At 42.8% G+C, this 27,721-nt stretch overlaps 2 protein-coding genes across 2 annotated transcripts; both read right to left on the reverse strand.

Annotated features, from left to right (window-relative positions):
- Positions 1–17,053: 17,053 nt before the first annotated feature.
- Positions 17,054–22,585, reverse strand: bmp2a (bone morphogenetic protein 2a). The gene is made up of 2 exons (XM_063184684.1): positions 20,890–22,585; positions 17,054–19,229 (listed from the first exon to the last, which is right to left on the reverse strand). Exons 1-2 carry the CDS (start codon positions 21,239–21,241, stop codon positions 18,256–18,258), a joined length of 1,326 nt encoding a protein of 441 aa, XP_063040754.1. The 5' UTR covers positions 21,242–22,585; the 3' UTR covers positions 17,054–18,255.
- A 212-nt stretch (positions 22,586–22,797) lies between these two features.
- On the reverse strand, positions 22,798–24,287 carry gdf3 (growth differentiation factor 3). The gene is made up of 2 exons (XM_063184685.1): positions 23,943–24,287; positions 22,798–23,847 (listed from the first exon to the last, which is right to left on the reverse strand). Exons 1-2 carry the CDS (start codon positions 24,217–24,219, stop codon positions 23,000–23,002), a joined length of 1,125 nt encoding a protein of 374 aa, XP_063040755.1. The 5' UTR covers positions 24,220–24,287; the 3' UTR covers positions 22,798–22,999.
- Positions 24,288–27,721: the final 3,434 nt, after the last annotated feature.

The raw sequence follows: 27,721 nt of genomic DNA on the forward strand, positions 1-27,721 counted from the left end.
GCGGCGGCGGCGGCGCACGCAAAACCATTACATCCCCGACGCTCCGCGTTTCGGGGATATAATAATAATAATAACAATAATAATAATAATAATTTTGAGCATCAGACTTGTATTCCAGAGGCTGCCGGTTTCACTTACTAGGATGGTAGGGGGAGTAATTAACCAGAGCTCTCCCCCATCCTCCACCATGACTGAGGTACTCTGAGTATGGTACCGTCCTGCCGAACTGCTCCCTTGGGGCGTCGTTTGGGGCTGCCCCCTTGCACGGGTGATTCATACATGTAAATGCAATTTTGTTGTGTGCAGAGTGTTTCTTTGGAGTACTGTGTCACAATTGACAATGGGAGTTGCCAGGTGGGCTTTCACTTTCCCCTTCAAGGTACCCAAGGACACTTTACAGTAGGCCTATAGTAGCATGTGAAAACAGTAACAAGATACGTAAATAGTAAAACATTAGAACGAAAGAAAGGTCACCAATACATGTGAAAAGGCATTGCTGTAAGATGTTTGTTGTGTTTATTAGAGATCATCAATGTGTGTAGTCCATGTGTTGTACCTGGCTAACATAATGCCATTAAAGCTGAAGTTAATTTATTATTTTCATGCTGTGATTTTCAGACGACTTCTACGATGCTGTATCCTTGATACCTTCGCCTAGGAGGTTATTTTCGGTTGCGTTGGTTTGTCTGTCTGTCTGTTTGTCAGCAGGATAACTCAAAAAGTTATCAACAGATTTGAATGAAATTGTATTGAGTTGTTGGAAATGACAAAAGGAACAAATGATTAAATGTTGGTCGTGATCCGTATCACGACCCGGATCCAGGATTTAAAAAAAAAAAAATTCTGCGGGACAGGGCGAATCATAACATTCCAGCTTCTCACTCTAAAACGATAAAAAAAGGCAGAAAGACTTAGTCAAATTATAGTCAAATGTTATATCAAACAGCTTCCTTGGCAGAAGTTTGCGCTCTCTGAGTGCTTCTAGTTTAGAAATTATTTTTGTTGCTCTCAGTGTATCTGACCAACATCCAGTTAAAGATCAAAAGCTGAGTAGACTGTAGAAAGTCTTTCTTTTCGTAGTGTAGAGGTTACCAATCTGGGGGTCAGGACCCCTAAGGGGGTTGCGGAGGTACTGCAGTGGGGTTTGCGGACAGATGGTACTGTTTGCATAACACCTTGAATATATGATTTTATAACCTTTCCTTAAAACAATATTCCTTTCAATGGGTAATAAACAGAGGCGTCAAAAGTAAAAGTAAAAGTAAAAAAAGAAATGCAGTTTCCTTTCAACACTGCTTAATTATCTGAGTAATCCATAGACCTGTGTACAAACGTACTTGTCTTACGATCAGCTGATTCTGTACTGGTTGGATCAAGTTTGTGGTGGGTTCTTTTTAGGTTTTTAGTGTTTAAACCGTAACAACAGCAACAGTAACAGTAACAACACAGTATATATATCCCATTAGGTACAATGGAGTAAATGGTGCAACAGCTTGGTGTTGTAGGCCTACTTGCAACATGAATTTGCTTTGACTTTAACTTTTTACACCTCTAGTAATGAAGGTACTTACCATGTGGTTCAGCAAAAAAATGCTTTTGGAAAATGTGGGGGGTCGCGGAGGTCCCAGCAGAAATAGTTTGGGAACCACTAGTGTTGTGTCTTTGTAGGCACTGAGATCAGGATTCGTCATCCTGGGGGCAAAAATGACTGAGTGAGCCGAGCTAGTTAGTTTAACTTAATGTTTCTCAAAGGGGGCTCTGGCGTTGAGAAGTGCACAGCTGAAAGAGGGCAGGCTTAGTTGCCATTGGGGGGGCATTAGACTATACTAAGGGGGGGGGGGCATAAGCAGGCTTATAATGAGGTCAAGGGGGCATTGGGAGGCTTATGATTAGGTCCAGGGGTTGTTAATGCAAAAAAGGTTGAGAACGGCTGGTTTAACTCCTCATGTCTATTTTGAAGGGGGTGTCATTTCAACGTGCGGCTGCGGGTCTTTGGAGCTACAGTAAATCACCAAAAGGGCTGAGATTTGATTGTCAGAGTTGAAGACGCCTTCGCCTCAGTAGTTTGGGGATTTCCTTTGTAATTACACAGACTATCTTTCTTCACCTGGGATCCATCTCTGTGCTTTTGCAAAAAAAGAAAAAAAAGTGGCTACCGTATGAACGGTGCTACAATGACTGGAATGTAAACAAGCACCCATTGAAAGCTTCCTTAGAGAAAACATTTCTGAAAAGACAGCAAGGCTTCCATCAGAAGGGGGAAAACCGGGGTGAGAGAGAGGGGTGGAGGAGTAGGATGTAGGAGAGGGGGTGGGTTGAGGGGTGGATAATGAACAACGCGTGGGCCAAAAAAAATCTAAATGACAGTGTGGAGAACCCTGAGGCCATCCATTGCCCATCATTCCACAACCTTTTACTGTTGCTGACAGCTTTTTCTGGGCCCGGGACAAAATAATTTGATAGGCCCCTGATCCAATACTTACAATGAAATGAGGACCCAATTTTGGGCGCACTCTCAACCTGGGCCCTGGACAACTGACCTCTTTGTCCCCCCTGTCAGCTTCCCTGGTTGAGGATATGCGCTACACTGCACTGCATGGCCCTCTCTTAATCAGATGTACTGTACATGGAGAGACAGAGTTCTGTACTTGGAAACACAACGTTTAATTGACAGAGTCGAGTGTCGAGTGTGCACACAATAAAAACTTGAAAACTAAGCTACACTGTGCTCCAGCCTCTATCTACATGTAATTAATGTTTGTGCCACTCACACTGTGATGCACCTGCAAGCTGAGGTACGATGCGTAGAGTCCCAGATGTAGAGTTTAATTGATGTGTTAAACTGATTTAAAAAAAAAAGTTTTTTTTGATGTATTTTTAAATGCCACAGTATGTTTGGACATAGCCAACCCCAGGCTTTTGAAAGAGGTTCAGTCACTGACTTGTTCTGTTGCCGTCATTGTGGATGCACACACAGACATAGTGCACTACAGGATGGGAGTACTTAAAGGACAGTCCTCCTCGTTTCAAGAAATTGCTCATATGTAGTTAAAGGTGCACTGTGCAGGAAATGGTCAAAAAAGGTACTATGCTGCTCATTGAAACTGGGTTACCTATTGCCAAATTTGATCTTTATTTTTTATTAGGGCTGGGCAACGTTAACGCGTTAAAGGTGCGTTAACTATTGAGGTCAATATCGCCCGACAATTTCGTTAACGCTATAGCGCAGCAGGTTTTTTTTCGTTTTTTTTTTTTTTGCCTTTTATGACCGTCGTTCGTGACTTTTATTTTGAAAGCGTCAGCGCGCTTTTGCTGCTTCTACTGAATGCTGACAGAGAAGAAGAATGTCTAGAAAAGTAGGCAAAACAAAACAGGCATTTCCAGAAGGACGTCAACTTCTGAATGGACATTTTCGGTACACAGTTCTACAGTCCTCCTTGCGCAACTCTCGAGCAGCATGTGGCTCGCCTTTGCAGCTCGTAAGGTTAGTCTATTGTACGGTCAGCATGAAAAGGGTACTGCTATGCTGGCCGTCTATCAGCTGTCAATAACGCCATGCGGACTTACTAAAGCCCTGATCAAAAAGCGGACCGCGAGATATTACATTCCTAACGTAATACAAGTTCATAATGAGAGATGTCACTTTAGCGTTTAGCATGCTAACAACGTTAGCGAAATCACAAACGTGTTTGCTTTAAACTGTGAACAATCAGTTTAGCTACTAACACCCAGCCAGATCCAATGAATGATATTATCTCAACTGGACATAGTAACATACAGTTATTGACGCTGCAATGTCTTGTACTATTGGTTATTCCTAAGGCGACGTTTTGGTTTCTACATGGTGCTGACTGCGCGTGCATAGTAGGCTGCATCAACATGGTAGATGATTATGATTTCGCGACATTGGCAACCTCGTCAGCATTTAATATAGTGTTAGTCATGTCAACGTTATTGTTTTGAAAGATGTTGGCGTAATTGCTGTCAATGCCAACAGACAGTAAATTAGTTTCTAGTCGCTGAAACACCTTAAACTAGAAAAGCACCCAGAGTGTGCAGACCTCCGCCAAGGATGTTGATACTACTGTGCACATATATGAGTGTGTGATTTGTTTAACTTTTGTTTTAAGAAAGTTGAGGAAGTTTGCCATTCAATATAATATAAAGAGAAAGGAGGATTAGAAAGTCTAACCGTTCGTGTAACCGAATCCCAAACGTTTCCACTGCGCATCCCCTTCTACATCCCCCTCCCCCAACGACATCAAAACAACCTAGAAACAGACCCTGAACGTCATACAAAATACACGTGTTTTTTTGATGTTGATGAACGTCGACCAAAATGCAATAGCCTGTGCTTTTTGTAATGAAGGTTGTTTGTAATTAAGGTGCTTGTTAACTTCTCTACATAGGCTATAGAGTGACAGCTTTAAGCCTCATGACAAATTAAAAGCAAATATCGTTGTCAATTGAAACATCCCTCTCAGACTCATTGCGAATGGTTTAGGCTATTAGGTTATAGCAATCGTAGGCCCTATTAACCTAATCTAGCCTTATGCGCAAAAGGTAAAAATCAACCTACTTGAAAGCTTGTAATCACGCGCTAGAACTGCAGCCTAATTAGTGAAGGGAATGTAATGATTTTGACCAACAGCACTAAACAACCAAAGTAGGGTTAGGCCTATTTTTTTGCCTACGATGGTATGCATTATTGTCATGGGTCACTGGTTGGTCTCGGCGCTGTCGGCTGAAGTGCATTTTCCTCTCTGTATTCCTCATGGGAAATCACTATTCACCGTTGTTAATCAGTTCACGTAGGCCTACATTGCTGTTGCGCTTTGAGGTCCATCTCGCAACTGTGGTTAACTTTAAATTCAGTGAAGGTGGTGTAATGCATTTGACCAGCATTGTGAACTTACACAGCCACAAATTCCATATTTTTGGCGATGGTAGGTACCTAATTGTCAACCAAAATGATCTGCGGTGGTCACTGTCCATCTCGCAACAGTGCACTTCCACTTCACACACATTTTAGGCTGCGGTAATTAACAGGATTGCTTGTTAACTTCAACGAGGGTGTAGCCTACAGGTTGCCAGCTGATGAGCAACATTTTAGGTTGATGTTGGAGCTGGCGTCAAATGAGACATTCGCAGCCCGTTCCGTAGGCAAGGCTACTGCTTACAATGGCGCAGGCAAATCCGTGTGGAATATTCGCCGGTGCTCGGCCATTATGCATCCTATCGGAGCCCTATCTCACGCCTTTACGGTTGCCTGTCGGGCATTGTGATCCCTGTCCATCTCGCAAACAACTTGGGGTTCACTTTAAATGTAGCTAAGGGGATGGAATGAATTTTACCAGAATTGTGAACGTAGGCTACATTCTTATTTTGGCAAGGGAGCCTAATAAAAATTCGACAGCATTGTGAACCCAAGTCACAGTCCACAACAGCATTGTGAAATTGTGAACACAATCACATATTCCATATTTTTGACAACGTAATTAATTCGACAGAATTGCCAACCTAAACTATCTGCGGGAGTGGTCACTGTCCATCTCGCAACAGCAATGATAAAAATAAAGGCCAACACAATCACAAATTCCATATTTTTGGCAGCGGTGGTAATTCATTTGACAGGATGCTGCCTGCGACAGTGCAACATTATGAAATGCACTTGGCGTTGGAGCTGGAGGCGGAGGCAAAGGTTCCTCCCTGTTGCTGAGAGAAGCACAGGCACGCCAGTCCCCCCCAGCCAAGCTGCTGTGCCCACCCAGGGCTTATTCACCTAAGTATCCTGATATGGTCATTAATATGCAACAAATGAGTACTGAATACAGTAAATATAAAGTATAAGATAAAATTCCACCTTTGCTTAACCACCATAGCCCTAATAAACAAATAAATGAATAGGCTACACTATTTAGACATTGTCAGTAGACCTAAATGTGAAATAATAAGAGAACAGTAATCCTTTGAAATATTGGGATTGTCCCATATTTAGGAACAAAAGTACTGTTCCATAGAGCTGAAACTGAGCCCACAATTTGGTTAAAATGCAGGAAATTGCATCTAAGAAGTACAAATATTTCTAGGGGAGGACCCCCATACCCCCCGCCAAGGTGCCCCCCCATACTCCATGAAATGCCAGTCCAACGACTTGGTTCTGCAGCCGGGTCTGGTTCTGCAAATTCTGCGGACGCGCAAGAACCTAAACTTTGAGCGATAGGAGGCTATTTCTCTCTGTCACATTGCGATAAACCAACTTCAATGTATAAACCAACTTCTTGCAACACAGATGACGAATTTGAGAATCAGGCCCAAATAGAACGCTTCGTCAATGGGATATGATGTTGGTAATTAATGCATGCCTGAAGGCACGCAATGCGGCGCGCAGTGCCCTGCTGGAGATTAGTTTAGTTTAGTTTATTAGGATCCCCATTAGCTGGGCGCAGACCCAGCTATTCTTCCTGGGGTCCAACCATGAAATCACACACAGTTAAAGGTTATACACAAATCTGTACATTCATTTAAGCACCATACATTGAAAAGAAAGAAAGAAAAAACAAACATTTAATAGAAACATAAATTACTATAGTAATGGTTTAAGACCTTGTGACAAACATCTCTACCTCTGCACTAACCTAGTTTATATATGATAGGCTCAGATGTTTTTTCACCTGTTTTTTTAAAAAACACTTTACTATTCAATATAGTTAATCAGAGATAGGTGTGCAACCAAGAGTAACCACGACTAGCCATGGTTAATACATTTTTACTTTAACCTTAATTAAATAGCCTATGCTACTCTACTGGCCGTTTAACAAAATGTAGGCTTAATAGGGTGCTGTTTGGAAAGTTTGCGGGTTGGCCTACAGCTGAGCCAGTCGTTCTGTCAGATCTGTAGACTATGTCTTGGACTGACTTGCCATCCATTTCATTTGTAGGCATATGAAACATACAAAACATACAAAACACTGGCGCTACTTTAGCCAATACATCCCCCGGGTGCCCACGCGAATAATTCAGTTCTACCACCACCTAGCAGAAATTGAAAATTGAACTATTGACTCATTTCACTTTGGTTTAAAATTCACCTATTTTCTCTTTCAAAAGCCACCGACAAATTACAATGAATTGAACAAACGTCAATTTTCTGTTTTCCGAGTTGTCTTGAAAATTGAAGTTTTGTACCCATTTTTCATCTTTTTCATGTGAATTCCGAAAATGGATTAAAGCGCTGCAAAGCTTTACATGGACCAGAAGATCCCCCTTTTTATGTATGAAAAGTGCAATTTTCCCAGTCATAATGAATAGGCCTACAAAGTATTCATGAAAAAGGTAACATTAGTGAATGGGTAGCATGAATTCTGGAAATAAACAACTAAAACGGACAGGCGCGCGCGCGCACGCACACACACACACACACACACACACACACACACACACACACACACACACACACACACACACACACACACACACACACACACACACACACACACACACACACACACACACACTTTGATTAAATGCATCCTGTTCTGCCTAGGTATCGGTTTAAGAGTGCTCAGGACAGCCCAGCACCACAGAATTATGCTCATCCATCCAGTGAGTTATTCCTCAACAACACTGGACAGCCTGTTACCAGGGTAACTGGCCTTTTACGATGGCTCGGAGGGGAAGATTTGTGGCCTAAATGTAAAACATTTCAGTGTTGAGTAGAGCAGAGCAGAGGAGCACGGAATAAATTATGACTCCATGGGCCCCTGGGCCAGACAACAAAATAGGGGCCCCGTCCATACCCTCACAAGGTTCCAAAATATTTGACAGTTTAACCAAGATTTTAGAGAGACTTTGTTGGGGGTAGGCCTACAGGGGTTTCTCCCCCCAATACAATATGAGAACACAAATATAGGGCAATAATGAGGTGGGGTTTTGTTTAGAGTGGAGAGGCTTTGGGATTCAGGGCCCCCTTGGCTCTTAGGCCCCTGGGTCTGGGCCCTGTAGGGCCGTGCAATAATCAGTCCCTGCAGAGGAGAGCCGCTATTAGTGATGTAGCCCAGCTGGCTAAGGCCAGGATTGCCAGATGTGTCTGATCATTTCATTTCCAAAAAATGCTCAAGACCCTCAATCCTGCCCAAGTTGGACCAAATTGTATTGATTTCTATGGCCATTAAAACTACACAAAAACCTGCCCAATGCCCGCTTTTGACAGTTTTTATCCGCAGACGGCCGACCCAAACAGCCCAATTGGGGGGGAAACCGACAAACCTGGCAACACTGGCTGAGACGCGCATTCAGACATTTTAAAAGTTTTAGAATACCAAGCCACTCATTTTGTTTGCAGTTGCAATGCCTTTTTAATGGGCATAACATGATTAAAACACTTTGACGCCATTCTGTTAAAACGGTTAAAGTCTTTTAATAATGTTAAGTCCTTTAAAATAAAGGCATTTTAATTATAAAGAATATGAGAGCCTTGGTATTCTTCAACTTTTAAATTGATCTAAAGCTGTCAACAAACAGCACCATCTTTACAAAATAGCCTAGTTCCAGGTAGCACTCCAACTGGACTTGATTCTCCCCATACGGAAATGGACCATGGTTTATTATGGTATTACTATGATTATCATGGTTCTATCATGGTATGTCATGATTACTCTACCCTTACGAAAATCGACCATGGTTGTAATGTAGTAGCCATGGTTTTACTACCACATTTCATGGTGATTCTACTATCAACCAATCATAGTTCTAGTACAGTAGCTGTTATAGTAGTAGCCCTTACAAAGATTAACCATGGTTCTACTATGAAAACTGATCATGGTTTTACCATAGATTGACCATGGATTATAATTAATCATGGTTTTTAGTGTAACCATGACAACCCTGGTTTGCGACTATGTTTTAACGTGTGGTTTAATCCTAGTAAACTCTTTGCCTTAAATCATGGTTCCCCCCAAACCACGTTTTTTTTAAACCATTGTTAAAAAAAAAACATGGTAGGGGAAAGAAGTGCATGGTTAAACCATAGTCCCGCACCATGGTTGTCATGATTACCCAAGAAAACATGAAACCCCTGAATAACTACAGGGGTTATACAAAATAACTGAGACACCTGTCATTTTCGTTGCATTAAGTTCCTCTTGCGTCCACAATTAATCCTGTTGGATGTGGTCCATCCTTCTTGGTGGTATGCTGACATTACCTTGGATACTGTGGCTCTTGATATATCACAAAGACTTGCTGTCTCAGTCAAAGATGCAACAGTTACACATGTACCAAGATTTTCTCCTTTTTGAACTCTGACATGTCACCCATAATGTTGTGTGCTTTGCAAAATTTTGTGCAAAACTGTGCTCTTACCCTGCTAATTGAACCATCACACTTCACTTTATGGGTACAATTAATGAAGATCGGTCAACAGGCTGGTCCACTTGAGCCATGAAACTTCCCACTCTAAAATGACAGGTGTCTCAGTTATTTTGTACAACCCCTGTACATGTGAGTAGCTGTGGTGTAATGGCTAAGGAGTTGGACTCTAAATCACAGGATTGCAGGTTTGAATCCTGCCCTCACCATTCCATAGACCTCCATCCATGACTGAAGTGCCCTTGAGCAAGACATCTAACATTGATCCAGGGACTATAGCCTGCAAGTCGCTTCGGATAAAAAAAGCGTGAGCTCACTGTAATGTAATGATAGCTATTAACCATGGTTAGTTGTCAGAGTAAAACCATGGTTATTTTTTGCATAATTAAACGATGGTAAATCCATAGTTAAACCATGGTTAAATCCATAGTTAAACCATGGTTAAATCCATAGTTAAACCAGCCACAAGCCATGCTCCACAAACCGTGACCAAAAACTATGGGTAACTAAAAACTATGGTTCAGTTCTCATAATAAAACCATGGCCCACTTTCGTAAGGGTCAACTCAGACATTATTGATTCCAAGAAGCCTGACTGGACTGGAGCCTGAAGGTAAAAATGCTCAGCTTGTTTGTTCTCTACATGGTACATTTTACAGAACAAATGCCTTTTGGAAAAAAAAAACTTGTTGAAGTGTTTTAAATAATGTCATATCCATCAAAAAAGGCATATTAACTACAAAGAAAATGTAAACCTTGGTAGCACTCCAACAACTGGACTTAAGTCAATTATTGATTCCAAGAAGCCTGACTGGACACTGGACTGGAGTCTGAATCTGAATCTGCTCAGCTTGTGTGTTCTCTACATGGTATGAAGGTAGAAATTATTGTCACTGCTCCCATGTTGCTTTTTAAATTTTTCATGTGAGCGCTTTCGAGCTTTGCAAGTCTGATGAAGAGCGACTAGCTCGAAAGCGCTCACTTGAAAAATAAAAAAGTGGCACATTCATTTTTATCTTCATAGCATTCTGAGCTTTTGTCCTTCACATGCGTCTTGGATGTGCGCACCACTACTGCACTTGTTCTCTACATGGTACATTTTACAGGGTTCACTCGACACTCCTCTTTGATCCTATTCTCGTTCAAGGGTTGAATGAATATGGAAAGGTTCACTGTGCACATGAGAAGGAGAAAACCAATTATGCCTTATGTATTGAGCTAACAAGGGAGGTCTGCGTATATAAATATCTTGTAAAACAAAGTGTCCAACTCTCCTATTGTGGACACAGTGAAGGGCATATAATGCAAGAGGCGTGATGCTCTGGGCAGCCGTGGTGTAGTGGTTAAGGAGATGAGCTTTGGATCGGAGGGTTGCCGTGCCGATTCAAATCCCATTCTTACACTACCTCTCTCACTTAATGGCCAAAGTGCCCTTGAGCAAGGCGCCTATCCCCACACTGCTCCAGGGGCTGTAAACAATACCCTGTACTGATTATAACTGTAAATCACTTCGGATTTAAAAGAAAAGTGTCAGCTAAGTGTAATGTAATGCTCTATTGCCCCGGATTGAATTGGTGGCTTGGTTAGGTGGTTGCCATAGAAATAACACAAAACCTAAAGCATAGCATTAAGAGGGGGAGGGGTCCATAATAAGGGATAACCCCCCTGCCAGAACATTACACTACACCAGCGAGTGCTGAATCAGGGTTGTAAGTATAGCGTGTGCCAAAAGTTGTTCAGTTTGATCTACAACATGAGTGGAACACTAGGTGAGGAACTGCGAAGAGAGAAATGGCACAGAGCAAACCGTATAAACCCCATTGCTTAATCTCTCTCTCTGTGTGTGTGTGTGTGTGTGTGTGTGTGTGTGTGTGTGTGTGTGTGTGTGTGTGTGTGTGTGTGTGTGTGTGTGTGTGTGTGTGTGTGTGTGTGTGTGTGTGTGTGTGTGTGTGTGTGTGTGTGTTTGCTGTGGGTGGCAAAAAGGGGAGTTGTGTTGAATGAGACCATAGTTTCCACACACCCGGCTTCATGTAAGAGTTTATACACTTAAGCAGAGAAAACAAACCATTAACTTTGTGAACGTCAGACCCTTGTCTATGGGTACCTTGCTGTACCTCTCCCCCTCTCCTCACTATTTCTCTTTGCTCCTATGTCTCTCTCTTTCTGCTTGCCCTGGCTGCTGCTGGATCAGCCATTGTACTCGTTTATGGAACAAATAAATTAACTAACTTTCTGCCTCTCTCCCTCTCTCTCTCTCCCTCTCTCTCTCTCTCTCTCTCTCTCTCTCTCTCTCTCTCTCTCTCTCTCTCTCTCTCTCTCTCTCTCTCTCTCTTTACCTCTCTGCACCCCGCATCCTGCCCTGATGCCCTTATATTTCCTACCTCAGCCACTGCAGGGTCTGTATTTTTGTATGCATGCATATAAAGCTCAACAACAACAAAACATGAACTTGTTGCCTTGTGGAGTAAATAAAAATACCACTGTAGACTTGCCTCTACAGTATGCAGCCACCTCTGTACCACTGCAAAACCATCCAGGGTGTATTATTTCCCCTGCGTTGCATTGCGTTGCGCTGTGTTGTGTTGCTGTGGTCAGAGCAGAGAGGGCCAGGCCAGGCCGCCACACTGTGCTGTGTGCTGTGCTACAAACAGGGTCGGATTAATGCGCAGGCTAGATGTGGCTGCAGCCTAGGGGCCCCACACTTGCTGAATGGACAACAGTCAAAAATTGCAGAATTGTGAGAATATGCAATATTAAAAAAAACTCATGTGTCGTGTTGAGTGCACTTGGTGTATGGTACCGTTTAATTCCTGGCTCCTAATAATTAGGATCATCATTATTATGACACTGTCTATGTAAATTTGTCGCGAAATTTGCCTTCCACTTTTGAAAACGTTAAGAAGAAATTCTTAAGTTGTTTCTTAACTTTCTTCCTAAGATTTTCCCTAAGAAAAAAAGAGATTCTTGAAGACTATTTTCTTAAGATTCGTCTTAGTTTTCTTCTTAAATTTAAGACAACCCTACACCCTGTCTTAACAGTCACATTTTATTTATTTGAACCCATTTTCACAAATGGTAATACGGTAGCCTATATGATATAAATGTTTTGTGACTGTGTGGATTTTTTTTTCCAGTGAGTCTACAAGCTTGCATTCAATGGGATTTTTTAAAAAAAATGTTTTTTATGCCTTTATTTGACAGGACAGTCGAAGATTGTGACCGGAAGCAAATGGGACAGAGAGACAGGGGAGGATCGGGAAATGACCCGACCGGAATCGAACCCCCGTAATAATCATATTGGCCCAATATAATATGATATAATAGGCTATATTACTTAGGCTATATTATATTATATTAATAATATAATACAGTAAAGTATAATATTATATGATAAAATATAGGCCTAAGTAATATCGCCTAATGTAATATAATAAGTTATTATGTTATATTGGGCTATATGGTTTGGTGGGCCCCAGAATTTTTCCACATTTCAAAGTGGTCCTTGGCATTCTGAAGTTTGAGAACGGCTGGTGTAATGGTTAGGGACTTGGACTGAAGATCACAGAGTTGTGCTGTGCTGTGTTGTGTTCTGCTGTGCTGTGCAGGTTTGCCTTGTGCTGTGCTGTGCTGTGCTGTGCTGTGCTGTGCTGTGCTGTGCTGTGCTGTGCTGTGCTGTGCTGTGCTGTGCTGTGCTGTGCTGTGCTGTGCTGTGCTGTGCTGTGCTGTAATCTGCTGTGCTGTAATCTGCTGTTCTGTGCTGTAATCTGCTGTTCTGTGCTGTGCTCTGTTCTCCTGTGCTGCACTGTGTTATGTTCTGCTGTGCTGAGCTGAGCTGTGTTGTGTTCTACTGCTCTGTGCTGTGCTGTGTTCTGCTATGCTGTGAAGTGTTGAGTTGTGCCCCTGTTGTGCTGTGTTCTGCTGTGCTCTGCTATGTTGTGTTTTGATGTGTTCTGCTGTGCTCTACTGTGTTCTGCTGTGCTGCACACGCGTGCATGTAAAAGGCCTAGACAGGAGGTAGACAGAGAAGGAGCAAAGGGTACAGACTACAGGAGAGGGAGGGGGGGGGGATGGGGGCAGAGAAAGAAACACACCAAAAGAGTGTGGGGAGGAAAAGAGAGAAGGCCCAAGTCACACAACACACACACACACACACACACACACACACACACACACACACACACACACACACACACACACACACACACACACACACACACACACACACACACACACACACACACACACACACAGTTGCATCAGTTGCATGAGCACCTATACAAACACAGGAGGATGCCCAAGAAAAATCAAACACACAGCTGTTGTCAGTGTCAGGCATTTCAACTATGCTACTGAACTGAAAAAAAAAACGTTGCTTACACTTCATCTTACATTGTCTTTTTTGTTTATCTGCATGTATCAGCTTGTAATATCATGTGCTTATGCTGAAAATACCTAATCCTAACCCTTGGGTAAGTGCAAGTGCATAATGTTGCATGTTGCAGGAGGCAGGAGAGGAGAATTAATAAGATTTAAAACTGCATCCGACACCAGGCTTGTACGAAATTCTGAATTGAAACTCGAAGCAATGCCATAATAAGAACACTAGGTGGTGGTGGAAGCAGCCCAACAGGTGCCGGGAATAGACACATACTGCTAAATATACAGCACCATCTAGTGTTCCCATTTTGTCATTACCTTTAATTTATTTTAATGTAATCTACACCACCCATTGAGAGTATATAGAACACCACCACCTAGTATTCATATTATGGCATTGCTGTGAATTTCAATTCATGACTGTGATTAAATTCAGAATTTCGTACAAGTCTGTCCGACACAGCAGGCTAATTTTACTAATCAATATCACATCTTGTCATAATTTTGCAATTATTGACCCCCATGTACCAAACAAGTTGTCCAAACAAGTTACCAAGACCAGTTTTTCAATAGACTAGTAGTTCTTTACCATCATCTGTAACCACACCTACTGTGTTAATTGTATACAGCCCACTGTAGACGGCTTTAGAGACTGACTGCCTACTACACATATGGCTGAAGGCATGGGCATCGGAATGAGTTTTAAAGCGGTGGTCCATTTTTTTCTTGATTCTTTATTTCTTAACAATGTTACTGCTGCATTCCACTCATTGGTTGAAGTTGAAGAAGCCTCATTATAAAGAGCCCAAAAGTGGGGGTGCCAATGCACCACTGCATTCCCCTTTCCGGCACATGACTGAGAGTAATGTAAACCACCAAAATGACACACTTCCTGTCCAGCTCAGGCTCCAGCTCCAAGTTTTTTTTGTTTTGCTCTTTGAGCAGCGACGGTGATATTTCCTTGGCCTTATCTTATCTGCCAGCCTAGTCACAACACCAATTATAAGCTCGTAACTAAAAACACTCAGAGAGCGCAGGCCTCCACCAAGGAAGCTGCTTGATAGAACATTTGACTATGTTACACCATGTCTTTCTGCCTTCTTTTGTGGAGTTAGAAACTGGAATGTTTTGCCCTGCCCCACAATTCAATTTGCGGTCACTAGGGGCGTCTAGATTTATAGGCCAGCAATGGTGAAGAATCTTTGAAAAGGTCTTGGTTTTGGTTCGTGATCCTGATCAGTACCAGAATTTAATCACTTGTTCCTTGTCATGATCTACACAAAGTTTCATCCAAATCCGTTGATTAGTTTTTGAATTATCCTGCGAACAAACAAACAGACAGACAAACCAACACGAACGAAAATATTACCTCCTTGGCGGAGGTAAAAATAGAAAATTGCAATCTTCCCTCCATCTTATCTGAAGCCTGTGCCAGGAAAGCAAGGCATTCCAGTAGGATGTGATGTGATTGTTTGCTTGGATGGCTGGCTAATCTAAGTCCTTTTTATGGTAGGCTATGTAAAGTTCCTCTCAAGCTCAAAATTGTGAAGTTTTGTTTTACTTTTTACTTTTTTTGTACTGGACTGTAGCTATAACACAAAGCTGCACTACAACATTGAGACAAGTCTTTAGACAACCATCTAAATAGCCTGGGTGTGTCGCTTTCTTATGGCAAGGCACATCTGTAAACCATACAGGGCCATTTGGGAGCTAATGTCTAGTGTCAGGAGCCATATTGTGAGAGAGTGACCCTTAAGTACACTTCCCGTGTCTATTTTTCAGCTGTTTGAGCTGACTACAGCAATAACTTCACAGAGATACCCCAAAAAACGTTGCCATTCTGTGACCTTGCAAAATGAATAGCCTTATTAAACCTCATTGACCTAGCCCGCCAGCCACATGGCATGCATGCACATGGCTTGTGTTTTTCAAGAACTCTATTTGGAAAAATACAAAACCTTGACTTGCCATCATGCAACTAACCACCCCCACCAATCAACGGCGCAGAGCTCTGGGGTTACCCAACAACCCTGCTTGCTGGGTAACTGTTGCTGTCAGACAAACCCAAATTGATTGGTATGTGTGATACGGGGAAGTCTTATGCAGTCATCAGTCAGTTTTTAACACCCTTTGGACGAGTTACCTGTTCATGAGAGTAATACTGTCCCTCATTACTCATTGACAGACTACGACAAATGTGTAGTCTGAACAAGACATATAGGTGTTAGAACCCCCACCCACAACCCACACCAACCACCACCACCGCCGCCACCCTCTGAAACCATAAATAATCCTTTCTAAACATCCAAACCGCCCCCACACACCCACCTGAAAGTCGGATTCCTCTTCACAAAAACAGTTTATTGATGTGTTTTCCCCTCATAGTTCTTGACAGTTTTTTTTTTAAAGTTCAAGTAATATAACATTATGACCCTATAGCTAGCATTCAATTTGACTTAGCGTCATGTTCCACAGAAATGTATGAAATTCTGTTAAAAAAAAAACCCTTAAAAGATCACAAGATGTATGTTTTTTTCACCTAGCAGCATGGACTTTGTTCTTGTCTGTGGGTGGATTCCAATATGCTGACTTCCGTCCTCCCTTGCTCACTTGCCTGCTTGTGACCTCATGATGACGTCACCGACAACACAAAATCAATTCAATATCTTGCAAAATCACAATTCTAATGTAATTTCCTCATTTGCAATTGGGATGGTAAATGAAGAACAGTCCCCCCAAAAATGTTGTGGCTAGGCTGACAGCAGGGAAATTGTATTGCTTTCTCCATGGAGGCGGGGGCGTCAGCAAAATGCAAGGCCGCAAGCACAAGTGAAGGACAGGTCTTCATATTGGAATGTACACATTGTGTCCTCACGCTGATCACTGACATGAGCAGGGATCACAGCTCCTCCTCAGCATGTGTAGCACTGACAAGGCTTTTACATATGAAAGGACTTCAGGCCATTTCATACCTAGGCCTACTTTATATCCTGATAATACCCATGGCATTCCCAAAAAGCAAATCTCATGTGTGGTAATGGTTTAACAAAACAACCGTACAGCAAATCGGGAGTGTACGTACATAGATCAAAGGACATGGCGTCTCTAAGACAGAATAAATGATTGAATGAAGAAGTAAATAAGGCCCCATAGGCTCAACTGTGTGAGAAAGCTCACACACTAGCACATTTCCTGAGCATTCAGTGTCAGCTACCTGTCACATTGTTTTTTTTTGTTTTTTTTTTCATTTTTTTCATTTTTTAGATAATTACGGTAAGTGCATTCACATTAACATTTACTTTAAAAAAAACCCCTCAAAATCTCTTCAGTTCTGCTGTGATATCCCCTTGCTGTTGACTGGATGTGGACTGTGCCGTGCCGTACCTTTTGAAGTCCCCCATGTTCCCATGTGTTAGCTGGGCATTATAGATAGCTTTCCCCCAGAATGATGCTTCACTCTGTAAATTCCACAACTACACATTTTAAGTAAGAGCTTCACAGGACGACACTAGTGTTGTGTTTAAAAGGCACTGGTGCTTCTTACAGTGCTTTGTGGAGTCATGATGGGGCCTTCACTTTAAAGGTGCACTGTGTAGGATGGTGGCCAGAGTAGGTATTGCAACTAGGCTGGACATCGAAACTGTGCTGCCTATTGCCAAATTTGATCTTTTCAAGAATATTCACTGAATAATAAACCAATATTTACTAGTATGACCAAAGTACAGTACGTTTTGGCACTAAAAATATCTATTTCTGGAAAGTGAAAATGGCGGACATGGAGAGGATCCCCCTTTTCATGTATGAAAAATGCAGTCTTCCCAGTCATAATGAATATTATGAATTTGCTGGTGGTAGTAACTATTCGTGGAAAAGGTAACATTTGTGAATGGACAGCATGAATTCTACAAATGAACTACTAACAATATTAGACAGTGCACCTTTAAGCTTGTTAAGGGGGTTTGCCTTACTCTGGGTCATACCAGAGTAGACTTTATTTTTCACCGAATGTTTAAAGGAAACACACAAATCTGCCACCTATGGTGAGTTGAATATTGTACACATCTATATATTTTCCATGTGATTATACATAAATATATATAAACTATTCACTAGACAGTGGTTATGAAAGTAAATAAATACAAAATAAGTTTGAGCATGATACTTCATGTGCGGAACTGTACTATTTAAAACGTACATCAGAAATACATTATCTGAACTCTGATTAAAATATTTATTTTCCCAACTTGATAGTAGAGATAAATATACTCTTATATACCTTTTTTTCTCCAAAATATTAGTTTTTTTCTTTCTTATAAATAATGATTTCATTGGGAAATGAAGTGTCTGTTTTGCAAAATAACAAAAGTATGAGTCCTTTCTCTGTCTCTCTCCTCCTCCTTCTCCTCTGGTAATGTCTGTAAGTTCAAAGGTCACAGCCCTCACACACAGCAGTACACACACAGCGCTAGGCTCGCCAATTCCCTCCATCCATCCATCCATCAATCCATCATTAGCGGCAACCACATCCCTCCACCACCATGTCCTGGTAGTTTTTCAGGATCACTTTCTCGTACTCATCCAGGTAGAGTAAAGAGATGGGGCTGAGGTCCGTAGGGACGCAGCATGCCCGCGGAATGTTTGTGTTGACAGAGTTGACGAGCGTCTGGACGATGGCATGGTTAGTGGAGTTGAGGTGGTCAGCCAGCGGGAATGGGCACTCGCCCTGGCAGAAGAAGGCATGGTAGCCAGGCGGCGCCACGATCCAGTCGTTCCAGCCCACGTCGCTGAAGTCCACGTACAGCATGTGCCGCTTGCAGTTGGCTTTGTGCTTCTTGCGCTGCTTGTTGTTACGCGCCTGCCTCTTCTCGCGTGCGTGCAGCGGTTCCCCTTTGCCATCATGGCTGAAGGTCACCAGCAGAGGCCTGAGCTGAGGCCAGGAGTACTCGTTCCGGTGAAGGGACCGGCTCACCCTCACGTGCCTCCTTCTCCTCCTCATACTACTACTCCCCTGCATCTCCTTCTTCTCCACCCTATTCGTCTCCTCTTCCTCACCCTCTCCTTCCCTCTCAAACTCTCTGTTCTCACTGTCCAAGTGCAGTACCTCCACCATGAAGCCATGGTTGTCATGTCCTTCCATGGTCCAGCGAGCCACGGCAGGGCTCACGTCAAAGCTCTCCCACTTGCTGAGGGTGTGCTGCACCAGCCTGGTGTCCAGGAGTCTGGTGATGGGCTCTGTGGAAGGCACCTCCGGCTTGATGACCTCATGGATGTTGATGCGGTGGAACCCGGCCCCACTGTTGCTGATGCTGCTGTTGTCATGGCTACCGTTTCCAGCCATAACAGCGTCCACAGCTTCCATAACCTGCTCCCTGTAGATGCGCAGCTCAGCTGAAGTGATCAACTCCTCTCTGGGGACGGAGGTCAAGTTGAAGACGAACTTCTGGGTTGTCCTCGTACTGTGACTCCTCAGCTCTTCAGATGATTCTGAAAGTAACAGACAAAACAAAACAAAAAACAAAGAATCAGTCATCCATGTCAGAAAAAATGAGAGACAACCATATCCCTTTTCTGGGTCTTTACCCCACACTGCACAAAATGTGAACCAACAATATTCCTTTAAAGCACTCACTGTACTTTTAGTATTTTGAAAATAAATTATGTTTAAGAGCCTCAAGTGGCGTGGTTCAGACTGATGTTTGAGCACAGAGGGGAGCAGAGAGAGGCAAACTTAGGCCTAACCAGTGCTCCTTGGTGGCATGCCAAATCCCTACCACTGCATGCCAAACTGCTATTTTTTGTTTGCAGTCTTTGATGGGATCATGCCCATTTCCAACCACACAAAGATTTCCCTGCCAGACAGACCTTCCTCCCTGCTTTAACCATTTTGCGTCCATCTGTCCACACACACACACACACACACACACACACACACACACACACACACACACACACACACACACACACACACACACACACACACACACACACACACACAGCATATGACAAGTTGGAGGTGTGTGTGTGTGTGTGTGTGTGTGTGTGTGTGTGTGTGTGTGTGTGTGTGTGTGTGTGTGTGTGTGTGTGTGTGTGTGTGTGTGTGTGTGTGTGTGTGTGTGTGTGTGTGTGTGACACAATCCTCCAACATATGCGTTAAGTATTGAGGTTTAAGGTTTGCAGAAGCAGACGCTGCTTTCTGACCGTCACTGCCTTTAGTTTGTTCTCTTCATATTATTCTGAATAACGTGTGTTTTGCTCTGCCTGCTCTCTAGTTTCCCAGAGACAAGTATAATCAAAACAACACAGTGTATTATGATTACACTTTTGGGTACATTTTTGGCCAATCCTCAGCAAAAGTTAAATATGTCAGCTGGGGTCAAAGTGAAAAGATCAGACATCAGGTTTTTGGCCCCTCTCCCAAGTCATCTGGACGACTTCCAGAAATGTCAAAACCCCTGTGGCTTTGCAGTTTAGGCTGAGAGAATTACTCAAGCAACTTCAAAAACAGGGCTAACACACTTCAGTGGCACTCGTAGTTTTGAAACATATGGCTTTACAAAGTAATTGTTCGGGGGACAAGTTTGAACTTGTTTGTGTCACTGGAAGTGCATATTTTGGAGAGTTCAAAGCACCATTTTAAAAGTTAAACAGCTTTCACACTCATGAGTATTCTGCATCATATGTAGGCCTACTATGGTCACACCATGATGGTGCTGGAGAAGGCCCAGTCCAGACATGGTTCTGAGCAAATTATCAGAATGTGGAGTACTGTACATTCAAGGCAAGCAGTGTGCATTAGTTTGTATGTGAAAGACCATAGTATTATACTTATGCAACAGACAACCCCTGCTAATACAACAATGTGTTTTTGGAATTAGTACTCAATATAGGGAGTATTATATATCTATAACCAGCTCCTGTTGGTACAATTTAGCTAAGTATATACTCTGGATGATAAGTGTGGAAAGTTTGTACATAAAGGTGGCAGAGGGAAAAGTCAAAGAGAGTGGAAGAAGAGGCGAAAGGCTGTGTGTGTGTGTGTGTGTGTGTGTGTGTGTGTGTGTGTGTGTGTGTGTGTGTGTGTGTGTGTGTGTGTGTGTGTGTGTGTGTGTGTGGTGAGGGAGTGGGGCTATTTCATGTTCCTTACCATCATGATGAAAGCTTCTAATCGTGTTCGCCCGGCTGGCAGGCTTTTCTGAGTTCCTTGCCAATGACCCCTTATGTCTCCCGGGGCTTTTCTCTGAATTTGCAGAGTGCATGTTATATAGATCCACCATATACTGTGGGATGACCGCAGACTTGCTTGGATTCGGTCTACGTTTCAGACCAAACATGTTGAGTAGGCGAAGTTCAAATGTGTTTAGGACATCCTGCGGTGGGTTTTGCCGTCCTGAGTCGCTGTACCTCCGCCGGCCAACCTCGGGAATAAGTCCTGTGCAGTCTCCGACAGACACCTGACCCAGCAGCAGCAGCATAACAGCGCGGACAACGAAGACCATGATCACTCTCTCGTCTGCTAGATGACAACTTGTCAATAGCCTACTAGATCCCCGCCGTCACAGCGTATACAGAGACGGATAGTGAGTTTCTTGGGTTGAGATGCGCAGTTGCCATGATAGGAACAAGTGGGGTTAGGTGCTAGCAAGAGTCTATAGTTGTTCCTATAATTATTCTCGTTCGCAGAGCATGTTGCGGCACAGTCTAAAATTACATTTCAGCATGCCGATTCGTACCTCCAAAACGTAATAACTGACCACTATCCATAGCGCGTACGATATCATATTAAAGTTAGTCTATAATTAAGAGGCGGGTCGAGGGGTTCAGCGCTTTACCAGCCAGTAGATTGTCACTGACAGAAAAAGTGTAAATTAATTCTTAACAGTCACACATATACCATAACCTGTCGACATACACAAGCTCGGGTGGATATATTTTAGCTTTTAACAATATATAAAAGAGATTTACACAGCTGTGAATATACATGGTTCACCAGCAAAACAACACCCCCGAATTAGAGCGCACAGGGATCTGTCGAACTATTCGATCAGGCAAGGCACCCTACGAATCCATTGACTCTCCGGAATTGGAAGTAACAAGTGTGAAACATCCACTACCAGCATGTATAAAGTGAAGGTTGGTGCACGGAGTAAGCTGTTGGGATTGTATAGTCTTCACAAGTTTATGTTCACTAAATAAACTCCAGGCAAAGATCCATGACAGAGCCACTACAGACAGAGCGTTCAGATCCTCCCCATGACAGTGAAGAAGACAAGGCTCCAAGGAAACGTCTTCCCTCAACTTGTCGAAATGTTTCTTCGCTCCACTTTGTAAATTTCCAGTTCACAATCTCCTTAAGTCTATTTTGCTGAAAACAAACAATTCACTGATCTCCCTCGCTCCTTGCAAGCGTACACAGAAAAATACAAAATCGCAGGAAAAAATAAAAATAAGAAAGGGCGTTATTAATCCAAGCTCAGACTGTGCTCTGCTGTTGAAGTAGTCAAAGTTGAAGTTGTACAAAATAAGAGGTGAGATAGTCCTATCCCCTGTCTCTCTCGCTCGTAGTGTTGTTCCCTCTCCACGAGCACAGCACGAAGTCAGATGCCTGCCCAGTGCGCGCTGAACTTCATCGAGCCAGAGTCTGTTCGCGATGTATTTTGCTGCTGTGATGTCACGGGCAAAATGCTGCGATTCATCAGCCAAGGGAAGAGACCCATGTCACGTCTTTGCGTGTAACATTTTAATAGTTTAAATAACCTATGCTCAGCCACCTCCCTCGCTCATCGGAACCCACGTTTCGCCAGATATGACATCTTTGCCTGTAGGGCCAGTTACTTTGAAACGCATTACATAAAAAACGACATACGTCATTCCGATTGTAGGCTACAGGATTCATAGACCAGCAACAAATATAGGTAGGCCTATCTAGTGTGGAAGATACCTTAAAATCGGAGGTTTAAAACACCCAGGACTTAACTTCATAGGCTAATGTATGGGTATAGTGCGCCAACGCGTGGAGAGAAATAACGACTACTCGTTTGAGTGAGCGTAGGGGTAGATGGAAAAAATATATTTTTATTATAAGAAGAAGTTAACATTCATAACCATGAAATGGAATAATACCGTCATAAGATTTACTGCAACGCATTAGTCATTTAAAACGCAGCAGTTTATAGAGATATTTAAACAAATCGACTTAAAATCTTGTCAAGCCAGTCAGTCAAATTTCAATGCAAACCTTTAAGACTTTTTTTCTTTTATCTACAACCACATTCATCTACAACCATGTCCTCATAATGTCTAAGGACAACATTGTCATTGTTGTCATAATACAACATAGAAATGGGAGAGAGTTTAATTGGAACACAACAGGGCTGGGGAGTACTCTTTGGATCAAAGGAATGGACCAAAGTCTGTAAAATGGCGTGGTTGGTCCCATTAAGACTTTCGCTCAAAGGGAATGGACACTCTCCGTGGCAGTAGTTGGCTACGTATCCCTGAGGCGCAATGATCCAGTCTTGCCATCCAACATCCTTGAAGTCGATGTACAGCCGTCTCGGTTTGCAGACGTTGCTGGGCGTAACCGGTAGATAATAAGCACTTCTTTTCCTGCGGGACCTGCAGTGGAGTGGGTTCAAAGACACCACTACCAACGACGTGTAAAACTCGGGTACGAGACTGACATATGGATAAGAAAACACACGGCCAATGTCAAAATAGAGTGAGTCTACGTCGTTGGTCGTCTGACTTGGCTGCGCAACGAGGGCCAACCCGTAGTTCTTGCTGGGCTTTCTCCAGCCCTCAGCGATGTCCGTCAAATTAAAGCGCACATACCCCGAGGTTAGTTGCACAGATTGGGTGTAGAGCAGCTTTCGAGTGGACTGGTGATTCACCCCTTTAAGTGTAGTCTTGAGAACTTTGAAAAGGGAAATACTGAAGGCTTGTTGGTCGAGCCCCTGCGAAACGCGAGAGAAATCCTGCCTAAACTTTATCTCCAGCTGTGCAAATGAGAGTTGCTCAATTTTCTCCAGCACGGACATGTTGAAAAACAGATGCTTCTCCACACATTTGGGGCAATGGCTGTTGGAAGGCGGTATCATCCTACCTGTTGAGTGGACAAAGATGAGTTGCGTTAAAATGTTGACCTCGTATACAAAAACACAACTGATACCAGAGCACATCAGTCTCAGTCTCACTTACCTTGATCTTGAACATAACGCACTATATTCCCACGGACACCGAACTCAGAAACCATGCATGGGTCATTTGTAGTCACAGATTTTTCCCTCGCATGGGACTTTTTGAACATTTTCCAAAGCAATGCAGGAATAGCGCCATGCACTGACGGCTTGGGTCGACTAGACAAACCCAATGTCTTCAAAAATAACTGCTCCTGAAATTCCGGATCCACGCTCAAGTTAAAAGCAAACATGCTCCAAAGGATAACGATTAAAAAGATCAAAGTTGACCCAGCCATATTGCAAAATACACGATCAGCCACGGTAACCTCTGTCCTGCCTCTAGTTTGTAGGCCCAACTGGCTCTTCAAAGGCTGTGGTAAATTTGCTGATAACGAAGTGCTAATTGGCGAGGTGATCCTGATTGGCTGAGCATCTGACGGCATACCTCCACAGCGATAAGATTAATACGCATGCGCATACCGGGAAATATATGCTTTGAAATCTCTTAGTGGTTTTTTCAAAATCCTGTTCAAATAAGCGTGCTGCATTTGACTTACACCTGTCCCGAAATTACTGGTTAGACCATCTGAACATAAGTAGATAAGCATCGAGGTAGCATTTAATTGCATACAGGATTGCAGACAGACTTTTTTCCTTCATTATTATCCCCAGAACAGAATCATTGTTTTCATCAGCTACATTCCAGAATGGAATGGTAAGAGCACTGACAAGACATGGATTGATCCATTACTTTGTTGGTGATAGCAGTTCCTTGGCTGAACCTCGGGGAGTACATTCCATTTGACAAAGTGTTTTCAGGGATTGATTACTGCACAGGTCTAACGGGCCTTGGCCCAGGGGCCCAAGAGCCAAGGGGGCCCTGAAAACCAATCCTCTTTACTTCCATTCTCATATTCCCTCTAATTTCACGTTTTCTGAGAGGACAAACCCCAAACCCTCAACAAAATACGGCCTCTAACATCTGGCCTCCTAAAACTCTGCCTCTTTTTCGGAAACTAGCAACACCCATTGAGGGGGTCTTTCTTGCTGTCTGGCCAAGGGGCCCATTAAGTCATAATCCGTGCCTAAATGTAGTGAGTGAATAATGCTGGTCAAGGCAGAGGATTAAAGACACCCTCTGTATGGCAGTTGCATGTGTGTGTGTGTGTGTGTGTGTGTGTGTGTGTGTGTGTGTGTGTGTGTGTGTGTGTGTGTGTGTGTGTGTGTGTGTGTGTGTGTGTGTGTGTGTGTGTGTGTGTACCCTCTGTGTGGCAGCTCAAATAGCCCTCAGCGGGAGCATGCTTCTCACACAAAACCTCACTTAAAGGTGCAGTGTGCAACATTTTTCTTTGTTCACTGTCAAAATTAACAATTATTAAAATGTGTGTTGTGTTGCCCATTCATAATCTTGTCGCTTTTTCATGCACATGTCACCATCAATGTTTTCAACCATTCCTGACGGCCTTAGACACATTTTGCATGTGTATGGTGATGGATGGGGTCGAGCCTTTATTTTCATGCACCATCCTGAGCAATACTTAACCAAATAATGGACATTGAAGTTTTTAATCTTTTTTCCCACTTGCTATGACGTGATAAACTAATATAACCACAGTCATGGATATCACATTTGTCCCTTCTTAGTCCTGGTAATTTTTTGAGGATAAGAGTACACATATTGCACACTGGGCCTTTGAACAAGTTTATGCCTCTTTGAATTTGACGAATGTCACTACAGACCAGAGAGGAGGAGACATGAATGTAATCGCTCTATCAACTATTTGAAATAAGAAAGACGGTTGTCATGAACGTTCAAAACAAATGGATATATTCACTGTGAAAACATGTGAAGAGTTCAGATGCAAAACTCCATTTCTGAAGACCTGCACTTCTATATTTTTAGAGAACCCAGTTGTTGGTTTGGTTTACATTGATGCACTTGATAATACATTTAAATAGTTGTATTACAAGAATAACATTAAAAAAATATGCAATTTTGATAGCTTTGTATCAAATAAAAATTAATGAAGATTATTTTCTGAAAAGGCACTAGGGGGTTTTGCATCTGAACTCTTCATGTATAAAGTGCAGGAGAATGCAGGACGAGCCACACACGCACACGCACACGCGTGCACACACACACACACACACACACACACACACACACACACACACACACACACACACACACACACACACACACACACACACACACACACACACACACACACACACGCACACACAAAGGCAGTGATGAGTAGACAGAGGCGGTGGATATGTGTGTGTGTGTGTGTGTGTGTGGGGGGGGGGGGGGTTTGAAGGGTCCTCATCATCATAGTAATACTAGTGAGATGTTTACTTGGATGGGTATGTAGATAAGACAACACATGAAACAATGGCACTGTGCTCTATTCATTGCAGCTCAGCCGCAGGGGCGGACTATGACTCCATGGGGCCCTGGGCCAGACAACAATAATGCCCTCCCCCCCCCATCTGGGTGCTGATAGCTTACAAAGAAAGCTTCAGTGGTTAGAGACCACATGTCTTAAGGTAAGGCAACCCATGAAACAATGGCTTTGTGCTCTATTCACCGTAGCTCAGCAGCAGGGGCGGATAATGACTCTATGGGGCCCTGGGCCAGACAACAAGAAAGGGCCCCCCTTATCTGATTGTTGGTAGTTTGCATAATGATTCAGAATTCTTGGCCATGTGTGGGTATTTATGTTTTAGGTGGGTGGGGGAGGTTGTCTCCCAATAACATTTGAAAGTACAGTGAGGAGAATAAGTATTTGATCCCTTGCTGATTTTGTTGGTTTGCCCACTAATAAAGATATGATCAGTCTTTAATGTTAATGATAATATGTATTCTAATATGGAGAGACAGAATATCAAAAAGAAAATCCAGAAATTAACTCTAAAGAATATATAATAATTGATTTATATTTAATTGAGGGAAATAAGTATTTGATCCCCTGCCAACCATTAAGTGTTCTGATCCCGCAGATCAAATGGCACTTCCAATCAACTTATCTGAATTGAACACACCTGTTAATAGTAACCTGCACAAAAGACACATTGAATCGGCAGAATCAGTCCTTAGAATCAGTCAATCAATCAAACTAAACTCGCCAACATGGGACAGACCAAAAAGCTGTCAAAGGATGTCAGGGACAAGATTTTAGAACTCAATAAGACTGAAATGGGTTCCTGGATATTAAAGAGCAAACTGTTGGTGCGTTTCCTCCCAATTTTAGGACATACAAAATGATCATCAATCATCAATCTTAGGCCTGTCTCTGGTTCCATACAAGATTTGACCTTGCGGGAATTTAATAACCAGAAAAAAGGAGATAAAGCACCTTAAAACTGTATGGGAGGAGCTAGGAAATGATCTCAAGGCAGCTGGGACCTCAATCACTAAGAAAACTATTGGAAACACTTGATACCACAGCGGATTAAAATCCTGCAGTGCATGTATGGTACCCCGGCTTCAGAAGGAACCTGTTCAGGCTCACCTGAGGTTTGCCAATGAACGTCAAACTGGATTAGGATATGATTGGGAGGTGCTAGAATCAGATAACACCAAAATCAAACTGTTTGGCATTAACACAACTCTATGTGTTTGGAGGAAGAGAAATGCTGCCTATGATCCCAAGAACAACACCCTCTCCAACATCATAAATGAAAGTGGTAACATTATGTTTTGAGGTTGTTTGTCTGGCCAAGACACAGGACAACTTCACATCGTCAAGAAATGGATGGAGGGAGACATGTAAACATACAATGCTGCATGCCAAC

The sequence above is a fragment of the Engraulis encrasicolus genome, chromosome 19 (assembly GCF_034702125.1).
Source record: "Engraulis encrasicolus isolate BLACKSEA-1 chromosome 19, IST_EnEncr_1.0, whole genome shotgun sequence".
Taxonomy (NCBI): domain Eukaryota; kingdom Metazoa; phylum Chordata; class Actinopteri; order Clupeiformes; family Engraulidae; genus Engraulis; species Engraulis encrasicolus.

What these genes read in the sequence shown, in the direction of transcription:
- gdf3 (XM_063184685.1), bottom strand. Translation starts at nt 24,219, where the DNA reads ATGGCTGGGTCAACTTTGATCTTTTTAATCGTTATCCTTTGGAGCATG. An exon ending in GCGTTATGTTCAAGATCAAG is followed by an intron (nt 23,848 to 23,942) that starts GTAAGTGAGACT and finishes TCCACTCAACAG; the next exon opens with GTAGGATGATACCGCCTTCC.
- bmp2a (XM_063184684.1), bottom strand. Translation starts at nt 21,241, where the DNA reads ATGGTCTTCGTTGTCCGCGCTGTTATGCTGCTGCTGCTGGGTCAGGTG. An exon ending in TAGAAGCTTTCATCATGATG is followed by an intron (nt 19,230 to 20,889) that starts GTAAGGAACATG and finishes TGTTACTTTCAG; the next exon opens with AATCATCTGAAGAGCTGAGG.